Source organism: Poecilia reticulata, chromosome 4 (genome assembly GCF_904066995.2).
Source record: "Poecilia reticulata chromosome 4, P_reticulata-male-v2, whole genome shotgun sequence".
Taxonomy (NCBI): Eukaryota; Metazoa; Chordata; class Actinopteri; order Cyprinodontiformes; family Poeciliidae; genus Poecilia; species Poecilia reticulata.
Genome location: NC_088833.1, coordinates 10,162,400 through 10,180,943, shown reverse-complemented (window position 1 = coordinate 10,180,943; position 18,544 = coordinate 10,162,400). Strand labels below are relative to the sequence as shown.

Here is an 18,544-nt window from a genome sequence, read left to right as displayed (position 1 = left end):
ACATTTAAACTATCCCACAGCTGAACTTCATATATGAAGACAGAAAAGGTTCTCTTTATGGTATGGTATGGTATGATTTAAAATTTAAGTTACTCATAAAGTTATATCCTCCTTCTCAAACCTTAAACATTTTCCATATATCATCTGGTCATGTGTTGTATCCTGCACAAAACACGCCTTGTGTGTGAAATTTAAATAAACACCTGTAAACCTAAGTAATGTGGCCTGCAAGAAAAGTGAGTTGGTATGATGCAGACATCTAACCTTGTGAATGATGCGTAGCACTCTTTTCTTATATTTAGTATGATCAACAGCAGCATTGAAGGAATGTAATTGTTACATCAACCATATAAACAGTAAGTTGAGTATTGTAAGATTAATGCAGAGTATCCAGTATGGAGTGTATTATGATCCAGAAAATGTTTTACTTTATTGAGGATTGAAATATTTCTTGACAGTTTAGATTTTAAATGCCTAATATGCTTTTTGAAGTTTAACTGATTGTCTATTACCACCCAAAAAACTTGAATTTTGTTAACTTTTTCAATTGGAATCCTATCTATTTGAACCTTTACATCCTTGTTTTTAATCGTAGTTTCTGAATAGCACAATTTTAGTTTTACTTAAGTTTAAAGACAGTTTACTAAGGAAATTGCATGAACAAAAGTGTTTTGTGTTACAAAGAGAACCTACCAGGACACATTCTGAAGATGAGTAGCCAATGGTAAATAAATGCTATGTTATCTTTGAAGATCTTGAGACGAGACAATTACTGAGGATTGTAGTTCAAACCTCCCAAACCCCAGACTGAACTATTGTCCTAAATGGAGACCTGCTTAAACTTAAAAAAACAAAATACACTGTTACATCCCGCTTACTACAACTCCAACTTACTTTTCACTCCATCTAGTAAAGCAATAATGATTTATATCTCACTGCAGCAAACTACAACTAATAATTCAGAATTTCTAGTTCTTCTGTAATGTCTGTTAAGGTAGGACTTCAACAAGGTTTAAGACTTTTTTTTTTTTTTTTTCAAATAATGCTTCCTTTAAAAATGTAAATAATTACACTAACTTTTACACCAGAAGAGACCAAGCGATTTCTTAAAGTAACATCTTTTAAAAGCTGACATTCTTAACCATGGGAAAATTAATGAGAAATTTTTATCATTTCAGAAATTTTTACCTTTTATGTTGGACATCAGGAATGGCTTACATAGCAGTCAAATTGTCCACACATCTTCCATTTCCACAGACAAGTTAATTTGAAAACACAAATCATCTCTCTTCTATCCAGCAACAACAAAAACATTGGTTGTGTCGAGGAACAAAATGTGTGACAGAGCAAACAATACCAAAACACTGCTTGGGGTGCAAAGAGTTAATGAAGCAAAACTCTTGAACGCAAGAGGGGAAAAAAAGTAATTTAGAAAAAGAAAATAACAATTTATTCTCATAAAACTGCAAAGTGTGCATCAGCTCTATATTTCACTGGATATTATGCCTGAAGCTACAACTTTACCACATAAATATGGATTGAAAATCTCTGTCTAAACAAAACATTAAAAAATCTGCAGTCTTGATGAGTTCTGCTTTTACAAAAGGAATGTTTTTCCTGCATAAAGAATAAAATTCATCTAATTTCAAAATAGATGTATTTAGATTTTCTCCTAATAATCCTTAATTCAATTCATTATTACTTCTTTTGATAAATTATAGGTTCGTAAAATAGTATTTTTTCTTCTTTGTCTTATGTTAATTAACCAAAATAAAGTGAAAGTCAAGATTTTCTCCTAAAAATAATAAAAATAATCATTAATTCAACAATTTCATACATGCATACAAACTTTTTGTTGCTAACTTTATATTTCAAAATAAGATTATGCAAACAGAAAACAAATGTTGGATGATCTAAAGATGAACAAAACAATCCTATGCTCTCATTGCTATATAGGCAAATCCCTTACACTCTGTAACATTCTTTAAAATACAGCAAACTTTAATTTCACAGAAGGATAGTTCTGATTTTGTGAAAGTAAAACAGATATGGATGGGAATGCAGCCAAGAGATCAGGTGTGACTGCAGCTTACTTCAGCAGGAGCTCAGCTTAATGTCAAAGAATTCATTTATTGTGTGTGTCCGTACTATGCGATGCCTCGTTCGTCTGATAAAAAAGCGCTGCACAAATAGGTGAATGGAAAGATTAAATGAGTGTTCCACAAACGCATACATCCACTTCCGCGTAAAGAAAGGTAATCAGAAAAACTTCTCAGTTTCTCACCTTTCCCGTAGCATAATAATTTTTGGCTGAGTTTGACATCTCTTGCTGAGGGTGAAGATCTTGTTGATGATGCGTCGTGCTTTGCTTGCAAGCTGCTGTGTGCTGAGCTCTAGCTGTTTGTAGCGCTGGTGAACGGACAGCTCCGTCTTCCAGAAATACTGGATGGCAGACGAGTTCAGGGCGTAGAATGTGGGAAGCCGTCGAACAAAGTTTTGAAACTCTTCTGGAAAGCAGAAAGATGTGAAAAATGAAAATCTCAATCTCCTCCTGTCACATTCAGGCCGAGGTGACTTCTGTTTGCATTGCTCTAATTATGTATGGCTAGTTTAGACATGGTAAATGAGAACATTTCTTTTTAAGGGTCGTGGGATTTCAAGTGCTGCAGGGCTAAATGAGAAGAATATTGGCTGACGTGTATGCTAATGGGAAAAGGCAGGGCTAAACACAGATTGGGGTAGGGTTTCTTCCCCCTTTCATTAATGAACAGCCTACAGGTCTTTCAATGCTCTGGATGCAAATCAGTCAGGGAGAAAAACAGGGTGGACATGGAGCTCAGAGGATAATATCTGTCAGCAATTCAGAGCAACTGTTTACTGGATGCATTCTGAATAGAAAGCAGATTAGATTTCCAGGCATTCAATAACAACATCACCGTCGTCATCATCATGATTGGATGTATTGAAAATCAAACACGTGCAAGACTGATTAGAAAATGACCGTGCTACTGTTTGTAATTACTTAACGTTATCGTGATGATGAGGCAGCTGATTAGAAAACCAATTAGGTGTCAATAGCTTCCCAAGTGATTGTGCAAGGTGTGTGCCGTTGTCCTGTGAAACTCGTGTATTGATTAAACAAGATTGTAAGGAAATATTTCTGTGTAAATGAGCATTTGGGTCCACATGAACAATGACAAAGTGTGAAAGTCCAAGAGGTATTAATACTTTTGGAAATTCCTTTATGTTCAGGTTACAAAGCTACATTATAATTTTATTGGAATTTATTTCTGACAAAGCGACACAAAGTAGTGGAGTGGAAGGAAAAAAGAAATAGATTTCACAAAGCTTTTATAAATATCTGGAAATCGTAACCTGAGTCAATAATGCAGAATTGCCTGTCACTGCAATCATTGTAGTTGTAGGTATTTTGCCATAGATTTCCATCACCTTCTATTTTTTTTTTGTTTTGTTGAAAGAGACTCTGAACAGAAATGTTTTTATTAAAGGCACAGATTCACAGTTGGCTGTAAGCTTGAACTTTCAGTAAAACATAAAAATATATAATCAACTCAAATCAATCTCTAGCTCTATGTTTAGAATCATAATAATTAAGTTAATTGATTTTTTTTTCTTTTTACCTGAGCTGTAGATCTCTGCAACCCTTTAATCGTTACCATGGCCACTTAAGTTACATCTGATTAACATCTTCCTCAGTCTGTCTTTATAAGTGGAAGGTCCTTGCCCTTGTCTGTCTGATTTTGTGTAAAAAGCTTGCAATGTTCAACCCAACCCTGCTTTAACGTTCTTCACAACTTTAAACCTTATGCACATATGAATGACTGGTTGCACTAGAGCTTATGTAGGGATAACATTTATTTTGGGATAACAGAAAAGAGGGCAATTACAAATGCATTAGTCTTCCCAGATTTTTATTTGTAAAATAAAATTTGGTTATCATTTTCCTTCCTTGTCTCAGTTTTGCACCGGTTTCTGTTCTATCACATAAAATCCTTTTTAAAATGTGGAAGTATGGCATTTAAATGCGACATGTACTAAGGTGCAGTGGATATGCATATTTTGAAGGCACTGAATCATTCAATAATGCCATATAGAGTCCGTATTTTAGGCAGATTCAGTTGTATTTGTCTTGTAATATGTAAAAAAAAAATGGTCTTACAGTACAAGAAAAAATTACTTTGTCTTTCTGTTCAAATGCTCTACACTTGTGCACTGAACACATCAACATTAGCAGCAGGGTTCTGTGGTCTATTTAATTTTTCAACAACAATGATACCGCGAGCGATAGAGGGATGAAATATATCATGCTTTTGGATGGCAAACAACATCCACCCTTCATCATCTTTCATTGTTTGAGTTATTGAAACACCATTTGTCATGACATGCAATAAAAAAAGCTCAGTGGATATTTGCAAGTGTGCCGAGGCGAGGCAAATAGATCTAACAGAAGCTATTAAAAGAAATGAGGAACAAATAACTGCAAGCAAAGGCTGAAAGGATAAAAAAAACAATTTATCATGGTACATGCCAACATATTGACATAAAACATTGAAGTGAACTTTTGCGAGCTTTAGTATGATTAAAATCTTGTATGTTCAGGAAACTACGGAATTGCGAAATGAAGCTAGAAGACATTTAAAACTCTCATTGAAATAAAACCTCACCGCTGGAAATTTGCTATCTACACACCATTATTATCTTATCGGCCACTAATTGGAAAATGTAATAGCACTTTTAACTGGAGAAGTAAGACAAAAGAGCGATTTGGGTGGAGCACATATAGATAATAGAGGCAACCCTGGTAGTCGTTGCTTTACTTCCACGCAAGGCACTTAACTCCAATGTATTTGTGTTTGTGAGAGTGAATGCGTCTGTAGTGCAACGGGATTTGAGTGGTCATTATGACTGGAAAGGTGCTATATAAATTCTGTCAATTTACAATAATAATTAGGCATAATAAAAATAACCTTGTCAGATTTTCATGACAAAATTATGAGCCAGTTTAGCTAAGATATTCTAAATGTTCTTCTAATTGCCTCAGTTTGCAATTGATGGATTGTGTACAGAGAATTGTGTTCATTTTTTAGAGACAACATTCTCGCTTAAAGCGTGACTTTAAGATTTGTAGGTACATTCTAGTATAGAGGTTGTTGTGTGTCTGGGTTGTTGTGTTTTAGTTCTGTCCTCCTACACAATAGTGTTCTGTGTATGTGAACCAGAAAACTAAAATCCTGCTGTCCATTATGAATTGAGAAACTGATCTAGCTGAAAAAAATATAATCTCTTCAATAAAGCATGTAACTCTCAGCGTGAGATCAAAGCAAATCATATCTACCATCAGCTGACAGCAGAAACCTAATTTAACAATCAGAGTTATGATTATTAATCTTTCTAGTCAGGCTGTAAGTTCTTCTCCATATGATCAAATGTGCAAGTAGGTCCACAGGGGGTTCATAGGACCTTATTTTTCTTTAATAAGTACTGCACTGAAACTGTGCTTTCAGTGCACCTTGCTGCTTAAGTTATTGCCAAGAATGTGCTAATCGAGTCGCTCTCAGTAAAGAAACATGTAGCCAGTGGTAATGGTCTGAACCAGCAAGGTGTACTGAAAACGGCTCAAGGCAAAGCTGGAAATGTCTCAAACAGTGATGTGCTCGTGAATGCAGCCAAGTTTCAGAATCAGACAAGTTGAGAGCGGTAGAAAAATAAAGAATTCGCAGAATGGAGGCAGTGTTTGACGTAACCCCCAAATTGTTTACACGAGACAGTCTGTCAGATCATAAATGGAAATTGAATTAAAAATTATCATCTAAAATCTGTTGATGTGCTCTTTTTTTTTGTCATGTTTATCAAGAAACATTAAATAAGGCTAACAGACAAAATGGCAATAACTGAGCCGTGAAGTATTATATTAGAGGTTACATCATGTGCTCCTAACGGATTATAGCAACTGTGGTTCATTTCTAGGGCATGACACATTCTCCTCAGGCTACTGGAGGGTCTTCATTTGACTGATTCACTGTTGATCCAGTCACATCAATTCACATGCACTTTTGTTTTCTGGACCAAACAATCTAAATACAAAAACAGAGGCAAAAATGCCACCATCAGATACATGTATAAATGTCAAGAATTAGATTGATGTGCTTTGAACACTAAATGATGCTGAGTCAGAGTCAGCTCACCCTTGGATGTCTCAGATTCTGTTAGGTCACATAGAAATCTTGCACAATTGTTAAGCAGCACTGCTTTAAGCCGCTGTCAGATTTTTATTATCTCATCATCGCTTTGATAAAGTACAAACTAATGAGGAGAAATTCCTATGACATACACAGAGGACATTGTCTCACGTAGACAGGAAACGAAGGTCTTTTGAAAACGGCTAACAATAATAAAATCACCAAAGTGGTTTTGCAATAATTCATGTCTGCAGAATTATCTCAGAACTTTTTTTTATTATTATTATTAAAACTAACCTATCTACAATCATCTTTGTCAGAGTTTCAAGTCTTTAAGGGGCAAGTCCATCAAATCTCAAGTCAGGTCATTTATCCCAATTCAGGATCAAGTTTCAAGTCTTTAACTAAAAACGTTTTCCCAATAAATCCAAAATGTTTAGTGCGCCCTCTACCCTGCATCCTGCACGTTGGAATTCCACACCTGTAATGTTTGCCTTTAGTGCAAAATCACCATAAGAATGTTGGATAATTGTATTTCAGTCTTTAGATATTTATAATCAGTTATCTTATAGTCATTTAACATTTAATTTATCATCAAAAAATGTGCTAAAAGTTGATTTACATTATTTTGAAAATTGATCATATTTACCATGCGGGTAAATATGTAATAGCTAACTAGGTGGAAGCCTCAGATGTCTAAAGCTACCACATTCCTGGTTCATACAAAAAAATTAAACACGATGAGCATGTCCAGCCATCATACCATTGCAAGCAGAGGGGCTGTGTGCCTCAGAGATAAAATTTATATTGGTGTGAAATGTGCAAATTAACAGCAGCAAAAGTCATCATGAGGAGGCTGAAGGTAGTGTAAGAAAGTCATTATCCACAGGGAAACTAGTGAGGAAGAAGCTATTAGTAAAAAAGCTACATAAAAACACTAATTACGGTTTGCACTCTGGGATTAAGCCTAAACTTTTGAAGAAATGTGTTGTGGTCTGATGAAACTAAAATTGTAGTATTGGCCTGTAATGAAGACTGTTACATTTGAACGAAAACGACACACTTGAGATTGCCATACCAACTGGGAAGTAGAAAGATGGCTGCCTTATGTTTTTGATAGCGTTGCACCTATTACAGTTTTCTGGCCAATCTTTAAATAAATAAATACATTTATCTCATTCATTATTCTGGCAATTAGTAAATACAAATTGTTTTGATAACCCTGGGCTGTATATTGTAGTGTGTTCTGAATTTAAAATGTCATCTTTCAGCTTTATATTAGTTCTAATATCTAATGTAAAATTTGTCCTAATACCAAGTTTCATGCTTATGGAGTTTTTCAGCCAATCCTAAACCACACATACAAATGCATGCTTCTGGAGGAACATAGTATGGCAAGCCGCACATGCAACCCTTCCTTGACATGCTATAGTCTAATATAATTCCTTTAATAAATAAATGTCTGAAAGTCAATGTTGGTGTTGTTTCACATCTAAGGTTAAGGTTCTGCACAAGAGCTTTGATTCAACAAAAAGAAAGATTTACAAGTGAAGTAAGGCTGACTGTAAAAACCAGTTTGAGATACACAAGCCACATGGAAGCATGGACTAAACGATCGGCAAAAACTCTGACCTCAAGCAAGCATAGTATTAACCCGTTTTCATGACAGCTTGCTGGAAGGAGGAGTTTCCCACAGCTATAATTTCTGTGATGTCATAGGGGTATAGCAACATGAGCAGAGCAATGTTCTAACTCTTTGCCTGAAGCTCTCCACAGACTGTGTCATGGAGGACAGGCGTGTGAAAATCTTGATCTTGCTGGCTGAGAACAAGACGATATCTTGAACAAAAAAGTCCTTGGATCCAAAGTAAAATATGGTCTGCTGTCTGCTGTGTAATCAATGACTGTAACCCAACCGAAAATAAGACTAGGAGTCTGAAACTGGCTGTCTCAGCTCATGCAGAAAGAATCTGATCATAGATACAGGCAATTCTGTCTCCGTTGTCCCATCTGCTAATGCTCACATCCTTACTGAAACTGGGAAAATAGAGCACATCATCTCCATTCTAAAGTGTTTAGACTGGCTCCCTGTAGCTCAAAAGAATATATGTTAAAATACTTTAGTTGATTTAGAAATCATTGAGCACCAAAATACATTATAAACCCGGTGTCAAGGTTGACACAGTGACAGACTTGTCACTGCTCTGCAGAGCAGACTTGAACCAGTTCTTCTGGTTCAAGTCTGCTCTGCATCCCCAGAATCAGAACCAAACAGGGAGATTCAGCATTTACTGTTATGTTCCTCTAATCTGAAATAAACTTCCAGAAAAATGCTGAAACGATGAGTTCATTTTAAGTCTAAGCTAAAATAATCGAGTTGATTACTAATGACCAGAACATCAATTAATTTCGTCTTTATGGAAATATTTTATGGTGATGATGTTGATGATGACATTTGAGAAAATTGAATATGTGTTCCTTGCTTGTTGTTTTATCTTTTCATAATTTAAATCCCCTTCAATTTACTTGTTTCTGAAATTTGCTATACAGATAAACTTCTCTTGCCTAAGAAATGATCCACCATTAGTCCTGCTGTGGTTACACTGTGTTCGTGCCGCGGTCGGTCAGAGCACACCACCTACACTCACACACATTAATATATGTATTAGTGGTACTTAAATATGGGACTTAGATGAGTTGGCAGCAGCCTCAATTTCCCCCTATAGTAGTTTAATAGTTTTTTCTTTTCTTTCATTTTTTACTAGGTAGTTAAACTGAATCTTACTAGCATAGTTAGTTTCTTGGCAAAAGTATTTTAACTGAATCTTGAAGTATTTTGTTATTAAAATTTTTATTTTGGAGAAATTTTATTTGTGTCTCACAAGGCAGACAACCTTAAACAGAAACTGACAGCAACAGAGCTGTTTGACTATTACTTCAGTATAATCAGGCAGTGCCTTAATTTAGTAGTTTAGATAAAAATGACAAACTTTCATAATTGTCTTAGGTCCTCGTCAATAATAATTTGTAGCCAAACCAGCATGATGCTGCGCAACACTAGATATATCTCTAATTTATATTTTCATCAAGAGAAGAGCCAAAGTAAATACATCGCTGCTAATTTCTCCTATCAACCAATCATTTCTATCCTTTTCACCTCTTTTGACAATTGAGTGCATTCTTTTCCCCAGAGAAAGTACCACCATCAATCATGGAGAGACAGGAGAATAACACTGACCTGATGCCTCAAAGTCTTGGTTGGCCATGTTCCATGAATCTCTGATTTGCAGTAAACTGCCTTCCATAGCCCTCAGATCAACCTCAGGGCAATTACATTGCGGATAGTCGACAGCACACTGGCACCAGCAGTCGTTGTCCCGGCACACAAACTGGCCCTCTTCATTACAGCCAATATAACTTAGAGCAGCCTGCACAAACCTGGCTCTCAGATATTCTGGCAGTATGGCCTGGAGGCCTGAAGCAATAAAAGAAACAGGACAAACATATAGATGAATAAAACAAGAACTGCACAAATGTGCAACATCTGTAGAGTAATTGATTTAAGGCTGATTGTGACTTTCTTATTTACAATGTACATGCTTGGCAACAGAAACATTTATGCAAAGATTCACTCAATTTTATTTTTACTCCAGAGTTATTCTACTTCCGTTCCGGATTTTTGCTGGTTGAGATTTACCTCAAAACTTTGCAGGCATGCACTGGGAGCAAAAAAAAGAAAGAGTGATTGAAGCTAAATTTGTTCTGACACCCTCGCGCTGTAGTTATAAACTTGCCAGGGAACAGACACTGTGACAATTCCTTCAGAAATTGGGGGGAGTTCAATTATGGATGGCCAACCTTGCAAATGAATCTTGTTTTCAGGGCTCTGAACCAAAACAGAGCTGACAGAGTCGAGGTTGTCATAGTTACTGCATCCAAGTGGGCCCGTCCTTGTTTCGGTCACCTAAAAGAAGCAAAGCAGAGCCAGATGATAATTCATACTGAGAAAGAAATTCACTAATGACAAACAAAGAGAAATAAACATGAAAACAATTATGAAAGGGAATGCAGAATCTGATTTCAATATAAACAACAAAATTGTCTCTTCAGAAAATGAAACAAGCTATTTAGACTTTCGCTGGAGGAAGTTGTTTTTGAATAGTGACTTTATGATTTACTAAGCTTGAAATTATGTTGAGGCAACTATTTCTGGTGTGTATCATGATGAGATAATTTGAGTCATCTCTAAAATTTGTCTCTTAATTTTTTTTTTTTTTACACTACAATACACACTGTCACTTTGAATGTGCTAAAATCAACTGCATGCAAGAGGCCAGCATGCCCTATTCAGTTTTACATCCACCTCAGGATTTGTGTATTGGAAAGGAGCAGATGTCTGTGTGATATTTGCAATGTTACTGGATTATTTGGGCGGAAAGTTGATACAAGGACTGACAACACAATAATTAGACAAACATGACAACCAATCTGAAATGTGTTCAATGAATTCAGATAATAATAGTTTTACTTAAATTACATCTACTTCCTTTTATGCATGTATTAAATAAAAAGTAGGTCAATGTGGAAGGCAAAGAAAGCAAGAAAGGTGGAACAGCAGAAGGAAAAGATAGAAGGAAAGAAAGAAATAAACACCAACAATTTATTCCAAGTTTAATGTCATAGTCATAACAATGGTATGGCCAAGGTAAATTGAATAGCAACAAGGAAAAATACATGGCACAGAATCAGGGGTGCAAGCTTTTCATTTGAAAAATCTGACAAGTCTGAGCGTCCACTGGCATGCTTGAAGAAGGAGCTGGAAAACAAGCATGAAGGACAGAGCATCTGGTCCTGCCCAGCGGCAAGTGGCTGACGTTATGGTTGTACTCAGGTTAATTGAAATTCTCTCCCTCTCTCTTGTATTAGATGTGCACCTGCTCAAGTCCGCAAGTCCTTTCGCATCTATGAAGCATGGGTGTGGCTTCTAATGTTCCCTACTTTCATGTAGTTCATGTGTCAGGACAAGGTAAGATGCTTTAGCTGTGTGTTAACGGTCTCGTTTATTTTTTTATGGTCATACTTAACTAACCTTTTGGGTAAGCAGACCCCTCCCCTAAGAAACTTAGAAAAAATTCCACCTAAGTGGGCGGAGCCACGAGCCAGGTTAGGGCACGGCCGAGTGTCCATTTAAAATAACGGCATACACCTTTAAATATACTATGGTCAATACTGGGTTTTGCCAATTAACACTTTGTTATCTAGAAAATGGAAAAAATAGTGTTTGCCATTGATATGCTGGGAAAAATCTATTGTATCCAAGTAACATTGTGGTAAATGGTGAAGTCTGAGGGCACATTTATGCCTACCAACCAGTATTTAATAACCAACTGTTTAGAGCCAAAATCACCTTATTAATTTTCTTTAAACATTGCAATTGCAAAGATGCATTAATACTAAGGATATCATCTGGTCTGGTAACCACTATTTGAATTTAATGAATTTAAAATGATTTTGTTCTTAGTCCTGCTGTGCTGAAGTGTTTACTGGGATCAACATTTTTTTTACTGGCAAAAAGTAATCAACAAGACACCTTGAATTTGAGGTATCCTTAATGTAAAATACACTTTCTCTGAGAACCACAAAGAAACAACAGCACATTTAAGCTGCTTCTCCATTACTAAGTCTCATTCTAACTGTTGGAGTGTGTTCCTTATTATTGTGGGCAGGCTATGGGTTACCAGAAGCTGTAGTTGAATCAGAAGAACCTGGAGAATCTGGTTTTAAATGACAAGATATTTCATTTTGTCTTATAGAAATTCATTGCTGGCCCAAACATAATGAAAGCAGTTCAGATTAGCTGAACTTAGACTTTATTTTTATTTGACAATACATGTATCTATAATTTAGCACTTCATTTTTATTTTTTAAACATGTGCAACCTTTTGGATTCAGGTAATGCAGTCAAAAGAAGTAAACCAATATCCAAGCAATGACTTTACTTAAAAAGAAAATTCCAAACAAAGGAAAAAATGCACATCATGCCAAACTAATATTATGAAGTTCTGGAGTTTCTCACCTGCCAGCACCAAACACCAAACTATAGCTGACCAGAGCTGCACAGATTCTAGCTTCTTCACTGCGTGGTCGTTCTTCAGTAAGCTATGTTGTTTGCAGGGCTGCTAAATCACCGTCATTCTGCTCTAAAAGTTGACGCCTATGATCCTCGTGCTCCTCAAGATTAAACTCATAATTACCCTCCTTCACACTGAGCAGCATCCTGATAGCAGACAGCATGTTGGCCTGCCTACTGAGGTGGTTGAAATGTAGTTTAGAATTTGCAGTGATGTAAATCATGAGCCAATCAACAAATGCAGTCTGCTATCAAATCGCTTGCGCGGCTTGGTGCAGCTTGTTGTAGTACCTGAAGTGAGTTCAAAAGATGGAGAAGAGCTGCGCTACGCCATGCAGGATCTGATAATAGAAATGAATCTTGGATAGACAGGGAGAACCAATTTAGTCAACTCCACTGTCCTGTGCACAACCCGTCCTGGAAACCTGCATTATTTCACTGTTAATCACGTCTGGGCCTGCTGCATCATTTGCTGAGGCTGTGCTGACTGTGCTGAGAAGGTGACCGAGTGGGTCTTGCATGAGCAATGGTGAGCACCGCACTGACTAACTGCATCTAGAAGCCAGATCAATGTTATTAAAGTCAATTAAGCATTTAGGATACCGTCTGGATATCCTTTTTGTACAACAGATCTGCCCTGGCACATGTTGGCAACAAGTTTCTCCACATGGTATGTCTAAAATACCTCGATGGGAAAGGGAAAAAAAAATACTGTCCTGCTTTCTTCCCTGTTATTTAGCTTATGACTCCAGTTAACAATTTGTCAACAACTTTTTCCAAAGAGAATATTGTCCTGCTTCACCAACTGGACATTTTTGATGACTGCAACATACTTCTGTGCTCTCTGCTATCTCAGTCTTCCCCACAACACAGAGTTGTGTGCTGTTTGTTGGAAGTTCAAAGATGTAAACAGGGGGATCTGCAGTCACTCACTAATGCGCTCATACTTTTAATTGCTTTTTTACTCTGAATGTCCATAAGGATCGAAGGAGACTGTTAATGACAGAAAAAAAAAATGGTTTTGCAAGCCGCACGCAGAAAAACAAGCCATGATTTTTTAAAACTCAGCTTGCAACAGAAATAGACAAAACAAAAAAGACAAATAAATACTATAGATAGCTCCTAAAACAAAATCCTGCGCTGTTTTAAGTCGGTTTTAAATTTATGGCAGCAACAAACAATTCATAAAAAATATCTTTAAAAGCATGGAGAAACATTAAAAAGAATTAAATAGGGATTTCAAGATGAGAAGAATGTTCATTGATAATCTGATGTGTCACAGTGCTATTTTTTTCATCTGAACCATTTTAAATTTTAGATGTTTGTGCCTACGTGGGTGTCGGTAAGTGGATAAATAGCAACTTCCTGTAATGTCTGGTTAGTCTGTGGAACACTTGTAAACAGAACAATTAAAGATTATTTGTTATGATTTGACGACTGCGAGAGAAGAGAGGTACATTTTTGCCACAAACATTTCCCACAAAAAAGGGGAACAGAAAAAGAAGAAAAGAAATTGTGACTGTGAGTGAAGAAAAGTTCCTCCATCTGTATGCGGTTGATTTAAATTTTAGATTAAAAGGACATGAACACATTTCACTCACTCAGAGAGATAATACTTGTATAATATGCACTGCTACAACGTAAGATGTCAAACTTGGTGGCATAGAATGTTCCTTTGGCTCTAATTTAGTGTCACGGCCACTTTATGACCATCGCTGTTGTTTTTCTTCATCACCGACACATTGTCAAACAACTGCTTGTACATGGAGCAAATCCTTACCTCATTCAATTATTGATACTTAACTCATTTAACAAGACATGCGTAGGTGTTGGAAGCTCCATCTGGAAGTGGTAAGGGCATTTTGTTTGGAGTCATGTTAATTGACTCAGAGAAGGCTTGAATGTGTAGGAGTATGAGAGGAGGGAAAACGTATACATTGGCCTGTTTTCTAGTTTGCATTTGTGAACTGTGGTAGAAATTTGTGGCGCTACACAACACTTTTAAGAAGTCTGTGCTAGCGTTGTGCAGATTAATCTGACAAGCATTCTTCTGAGAAGCACTCTGTGTAATCATGTCTTTGAGCTGAAGAACCAATAAAATAAGTGCTCTGAAAATTCCCACCACCTGTGATTTGTAGTCGGAGCTTTGTAGCTCATCTGTTACGGGACCCGGAATGATGATAAACCTTAAACACAAGGAGCACTGAAGTACAAGACGAAGGAATCGTGGCAGTTTTGGTAACAGATGTGGAATTTCTGAAGTGTGTCTAATGATAATGTGACATTTTTTTTAAAACAAGAAATAAGTGACAACATAAATCTGACAAGATTTGATCTTGTTTTTAGTCTAGCAACTGTTGCTCCTCTGAACTTGCATACACTCTTTATATTGTATTTTACTTTATTTGTTTGTAATTATCTCCAGCTTTACCAAGAGAAAATGATAGGTGAAATTAACATTATGACACTGTTGTGGTAGATAAATGACAATCAGTTCCACTCGAGCTGAAACTGTTTATTTCTAGGAATCCGCAAGTTAATTTATGAGGAACTGCTTATTCTCAAATAACGTCAAATAAAAGCTCTCTAGTCACAAATTTACATGTGATATATTCTGAAATTTAAGAAGAAAATAAAAACTGCACCAAATCTTTCTTTAAAGAGGCATTTTTATGTATTATATAGCCACATAGTCCTATTTTATAGCACAGTGAAAAACCTACGAGGTTTTTGTAAACTTGAGTGATTATGCACTAAATATCTTGTGTGTAAATGTAACCGAGTTGAGCAGATACATAGCAGATTACTACAATGTCTTTGGGCTGTAGTTATTTATTCTGCTTATAGGCATAAACTTCAAAGATGTAAGGGGTCGATTATCTACCTTCTGTTAAATTCAGTTAAGTGTTTTATTTATCTTTGTTCTCTTTGACAATTCCTGTGCCTTCATTTTAAAAACAGTTTGATTCTGTCTTGATACACTGACATAAATAGAATATTTAATGTTCCATCAGATATGAACAAAGTCAACCTCATTTGTAGCCAGAAAGTCCATACAGGATTTATCTAGGAGAAAACTTTATTCTGTCAACATTTTGTACAAGAATTTACTTATTCTTGCACATTCAGTGCATGTAAGTTAGAAATTCAAACCAGTGCTGGTCAGTTTCTAGATTACCCATAATAAAGATTTGAACGTTTGTACTAAATTATTAATCATGAGTCAGATGTCTCCATTAACCTGTATCCAATGGGAGGTAAGGTCAGCTGCTGCCACATGAATAAGTCGAATTAGTGGACATGCATAAAACATTGGACATGCTGGAAAAGCAACAGACCCAGCATACAAGCTTTATTAGTTTTTAGTACTTGTTTAGATCCCATTATATGCACCACTAGTCTACACAATATTTACAGATAACTTTTTAATGTCTTTTTTCTTGTTGGAAAAGACAGCATTCATCACTGCTCAGATCAAGCCATCTTTAGTTAGTATCTCCATAGAATTCATAACATTAAACATATACACATATGCATTAAAGAAAACAAAGGTATGTGAGCTAAACATCCTGAAAATCTGGAAGAGAAGAAGCATGACCCCACGAACAAAGTGTCATAGGACATATGCCAGAAATTTACTTTCTAAAGAAGCTAAAGAACTGACAAGACTACAAAAACCAAATCTGTTATTTGTACTAGTAAAAAAAACAAAACATTGAAGTAAGACAGCTTAAGTAAAAATCATTTTCTTTTTACACTGGCACAAAGCAGATCACTTAATATCTTGTTCAAGTCTTGAAAGATGCAACAGCAAACCCAAGGACCAAAGAAGGCAAAGGTGATTTGTTGACACAAACACAAGCACACATTTATTAAAACAATAATATATTTCCTTTGCCCTGAACTCACACTTAGATTTTTCACAAACTAAGCTCAATCATCCTTGACAGAAAAATTTGATGTAGAGGATCCATACACTCAGGCTGCATGGCTAAGATAAACCGCCATCCTGCAGGTAAATCCATCATCCTCGCTGTCTGCAGCAAATTATTGCCAAACACCATAACAGAGTCTGTTTTTAATATTTTCTCAAAGGTCAATAAGAAGTAACAACGCCCACCTTGCTCGTTTAATGACAACAAGCATCCAGTCGCATCCACCCAGATGGAAAAAGAAGACTTTTGCCACTGCATGCAGAGAAGTTACCTTTTACTTGTCATCTGCTTTTGAGAGCTACAAGGTCAATGCTGAAAATACAGACAGCACATAGGCATGAGAAATAATGCAAGCTGGCAGCTTTGTATATATGTTTTTTTTATATATATATATACAGCTACTGTACACAGAAAGTTATTTTCTCTGCATCTTTAATTGTACTTATTGCTCCTTTTTCATTTTAACAGAACAGGCTAGAGCAAGAGTCCTGCAGGGAGAGAAACTGACTTTCATTTTTTCTTTTTTATTATTAGTGCATTAACACAATTAATTAAAATTCAAGCAGCCTCCATGGACACTGGCAGATTAAATTCTGCTCCAGACAGATGTCCAACTTAAAGAAGAAAATTGACCAAATGCAAATCTAAAGATGCCTCCTCTATGCATAGCAATGAGACCATCTGCAAAAAGAACCCAGTGGAGCAGAGCATGTGTGCACAGTCAGCCTTCTCAATTTGAACCCTAGAATTAAGAATAAAACATTAAATCCTCCTCGTATCATCTAGAACTTTTTAATTCCTCTTTGAGCAGCTGTTTTTTTTTAAGAGACAAATGCTGAAGTTATCTTGACAACATGATAAACAAATGACATTGATCGGATGGTGGGGGAATTATTAATGTGCCATAACTGAGTACAACATAATTGTGCTGACTGAGATAGAATAACCAACAGCTGCATTTAATGGAACATTTAATTGCACTTAAAGGCTTTCCTAGTATAAGCAGTTGTGATGCCCATAAAATGGAAGTGACTTGTTTAGTATGTCAATGAATTTCAGTTTGTCCTCAGGGTTTGCCGTGTGATGTATGTTTACTGTTTAAATATGCCTTTAGAAATCACTGCTTTAAACATTCCAGCATATTTTACTAAATGCATGTGTTCCTCTGTCTTAGCTCTAATGTTATGAAGATTAAGATTCCCTCTGTGAACCTAAAGCAGAATTAACAAATATTTATCTGCATTCCTCTGTAAGAGGAATAGAGAATAGGTGTTTTTTTGGTTGTTGTTTTTTTCTGATGCTTTTTTTGTTGAGCAATAACTAAACATTGCTGTATTGTAGTCTACTAAACAATCCATACCCCTTAAGATTTTGCACATTTTGTCACAACCAATGATGTACTTTATAGGAATATTATGCAAGAGACCAACACAAAGTAGTGCTTAGTTATAAAGTGAATGAAAACCTATACAGAGTTTACAACAATTTATAACAGTGATGTGAATTTTTATATACAACGGTGTCAGACATAATTGAATTTGTAATTAGTTTCTCATAAAAAATGGGTAGGTTTTGGCATAACAGCAAACATATGTAGTAGACACGGGAGAAGGTGATCTAAACAGAAAAAAAAATAAAATCTGAAAACAAAAAGCTGCAACAATTTCAGTTTCCAGATGTAAAAATCTGGTAGGAACATAAATTTGCAGCTGTATTGAAGTCAAATGTGGTTCTTTAAAGTCCTTACCAAGGATAATATCGCAGTTTTTAGCTTTTATCTTGAAAAAATAGTAAAAGCCACTGATATATTTCCTTCCACTTCACAATTATGTTCCAAGACATCAACAACAACAAATACGTCTGTTGTTGACACACGATTTGGAAAAGTCGGTAGCTCTATGTATCCTTTTTACAAAGCAATTTATGTTTTTTTCCAACTTTACTTCGCCCCTGTCAGCAATAATGTCCATGTCAATGTGCTATTACACTTTGAATATGCCTTTTCAGATAATGTCTCCCATGCTGAACTTATCTGTTTTCCAATAATCCAATAATTACAGTTGCAACCAGAATATGTGAACATCAATTTAGTCATTTTTACAAGTTAGATTTATCTCTACAAAACTCACAGATAATGACTGTGAAATTAAAAACACATCTGTGACGAAGAGTATTTCACCAACAAAAGCAACAATATTAATCTTTGCCCTGTGCTAATTTAGTGATGGCGTTCCCAGTTGCTTTTGTTTTTAAGAAAATTTAACAGAAAAAAAGTGTTG

The 18,544-nt window shown here is 35.9% G+C and overlaps 1 protein-coding gene and 1 long non-coding RNA gene across 3 annotated transcripts in view; one reads left to right on the top strand and one right to left on the bottom strand.

Moving 5' to 3' along the window:
• The window catches only part of brinp3a.1 (bone morphogenetic protein/retinoic acid inducible neural-specific 3a, tandem duplicate 1), a 64,825-nt gene that overhangs the window by 4,940 nt on the left and 41,341 nt on the right, over window positions 1-18,544 (bottom strand). The window contains exons 5-7 of the mRNA XM_008406675.3: window positions 10,059-10,164; window positions 9,439-9,675; window positions 2,285-2,507 (exon numbers count right to left, since the gene is read on the bottom strand). Of these exons, the coding sequence (XP_008404897.2) occupies window positions 2,285-2,507; window positions 9,439-9,675; window positions 10,059-10,164 (566 nt within the window). The remainder of the gene's footprint in view (window positions 1-2,284; window positions 2,508-9,438; window positions 9,676-10,058; window positions 10,165-18,544) is intronic.
• The window catches only part of LOC103463372 (uncharacterized), an 84,329-nt gene that overhangs the window by 57,296 nt on the left and 8,489 nt on the right, over window positions 1-18,544 (top strand). Inside the window, exon 3 of one of the 2 annotated variants that reach the window (XR_014087245.1) lies at window positions 11,127-11,226. The exons of the other annotated variant lie outside the window; for it this stretch is intronic. This is a non-coding gene — a long non-coding RNA (uncharacterized LOC103463372). The remainder of the gene's footprint in view (window positions 1-11,126; window positions 11,227-18,544) is intronic. 2 annotated transcript variants of the gene reach the window in all.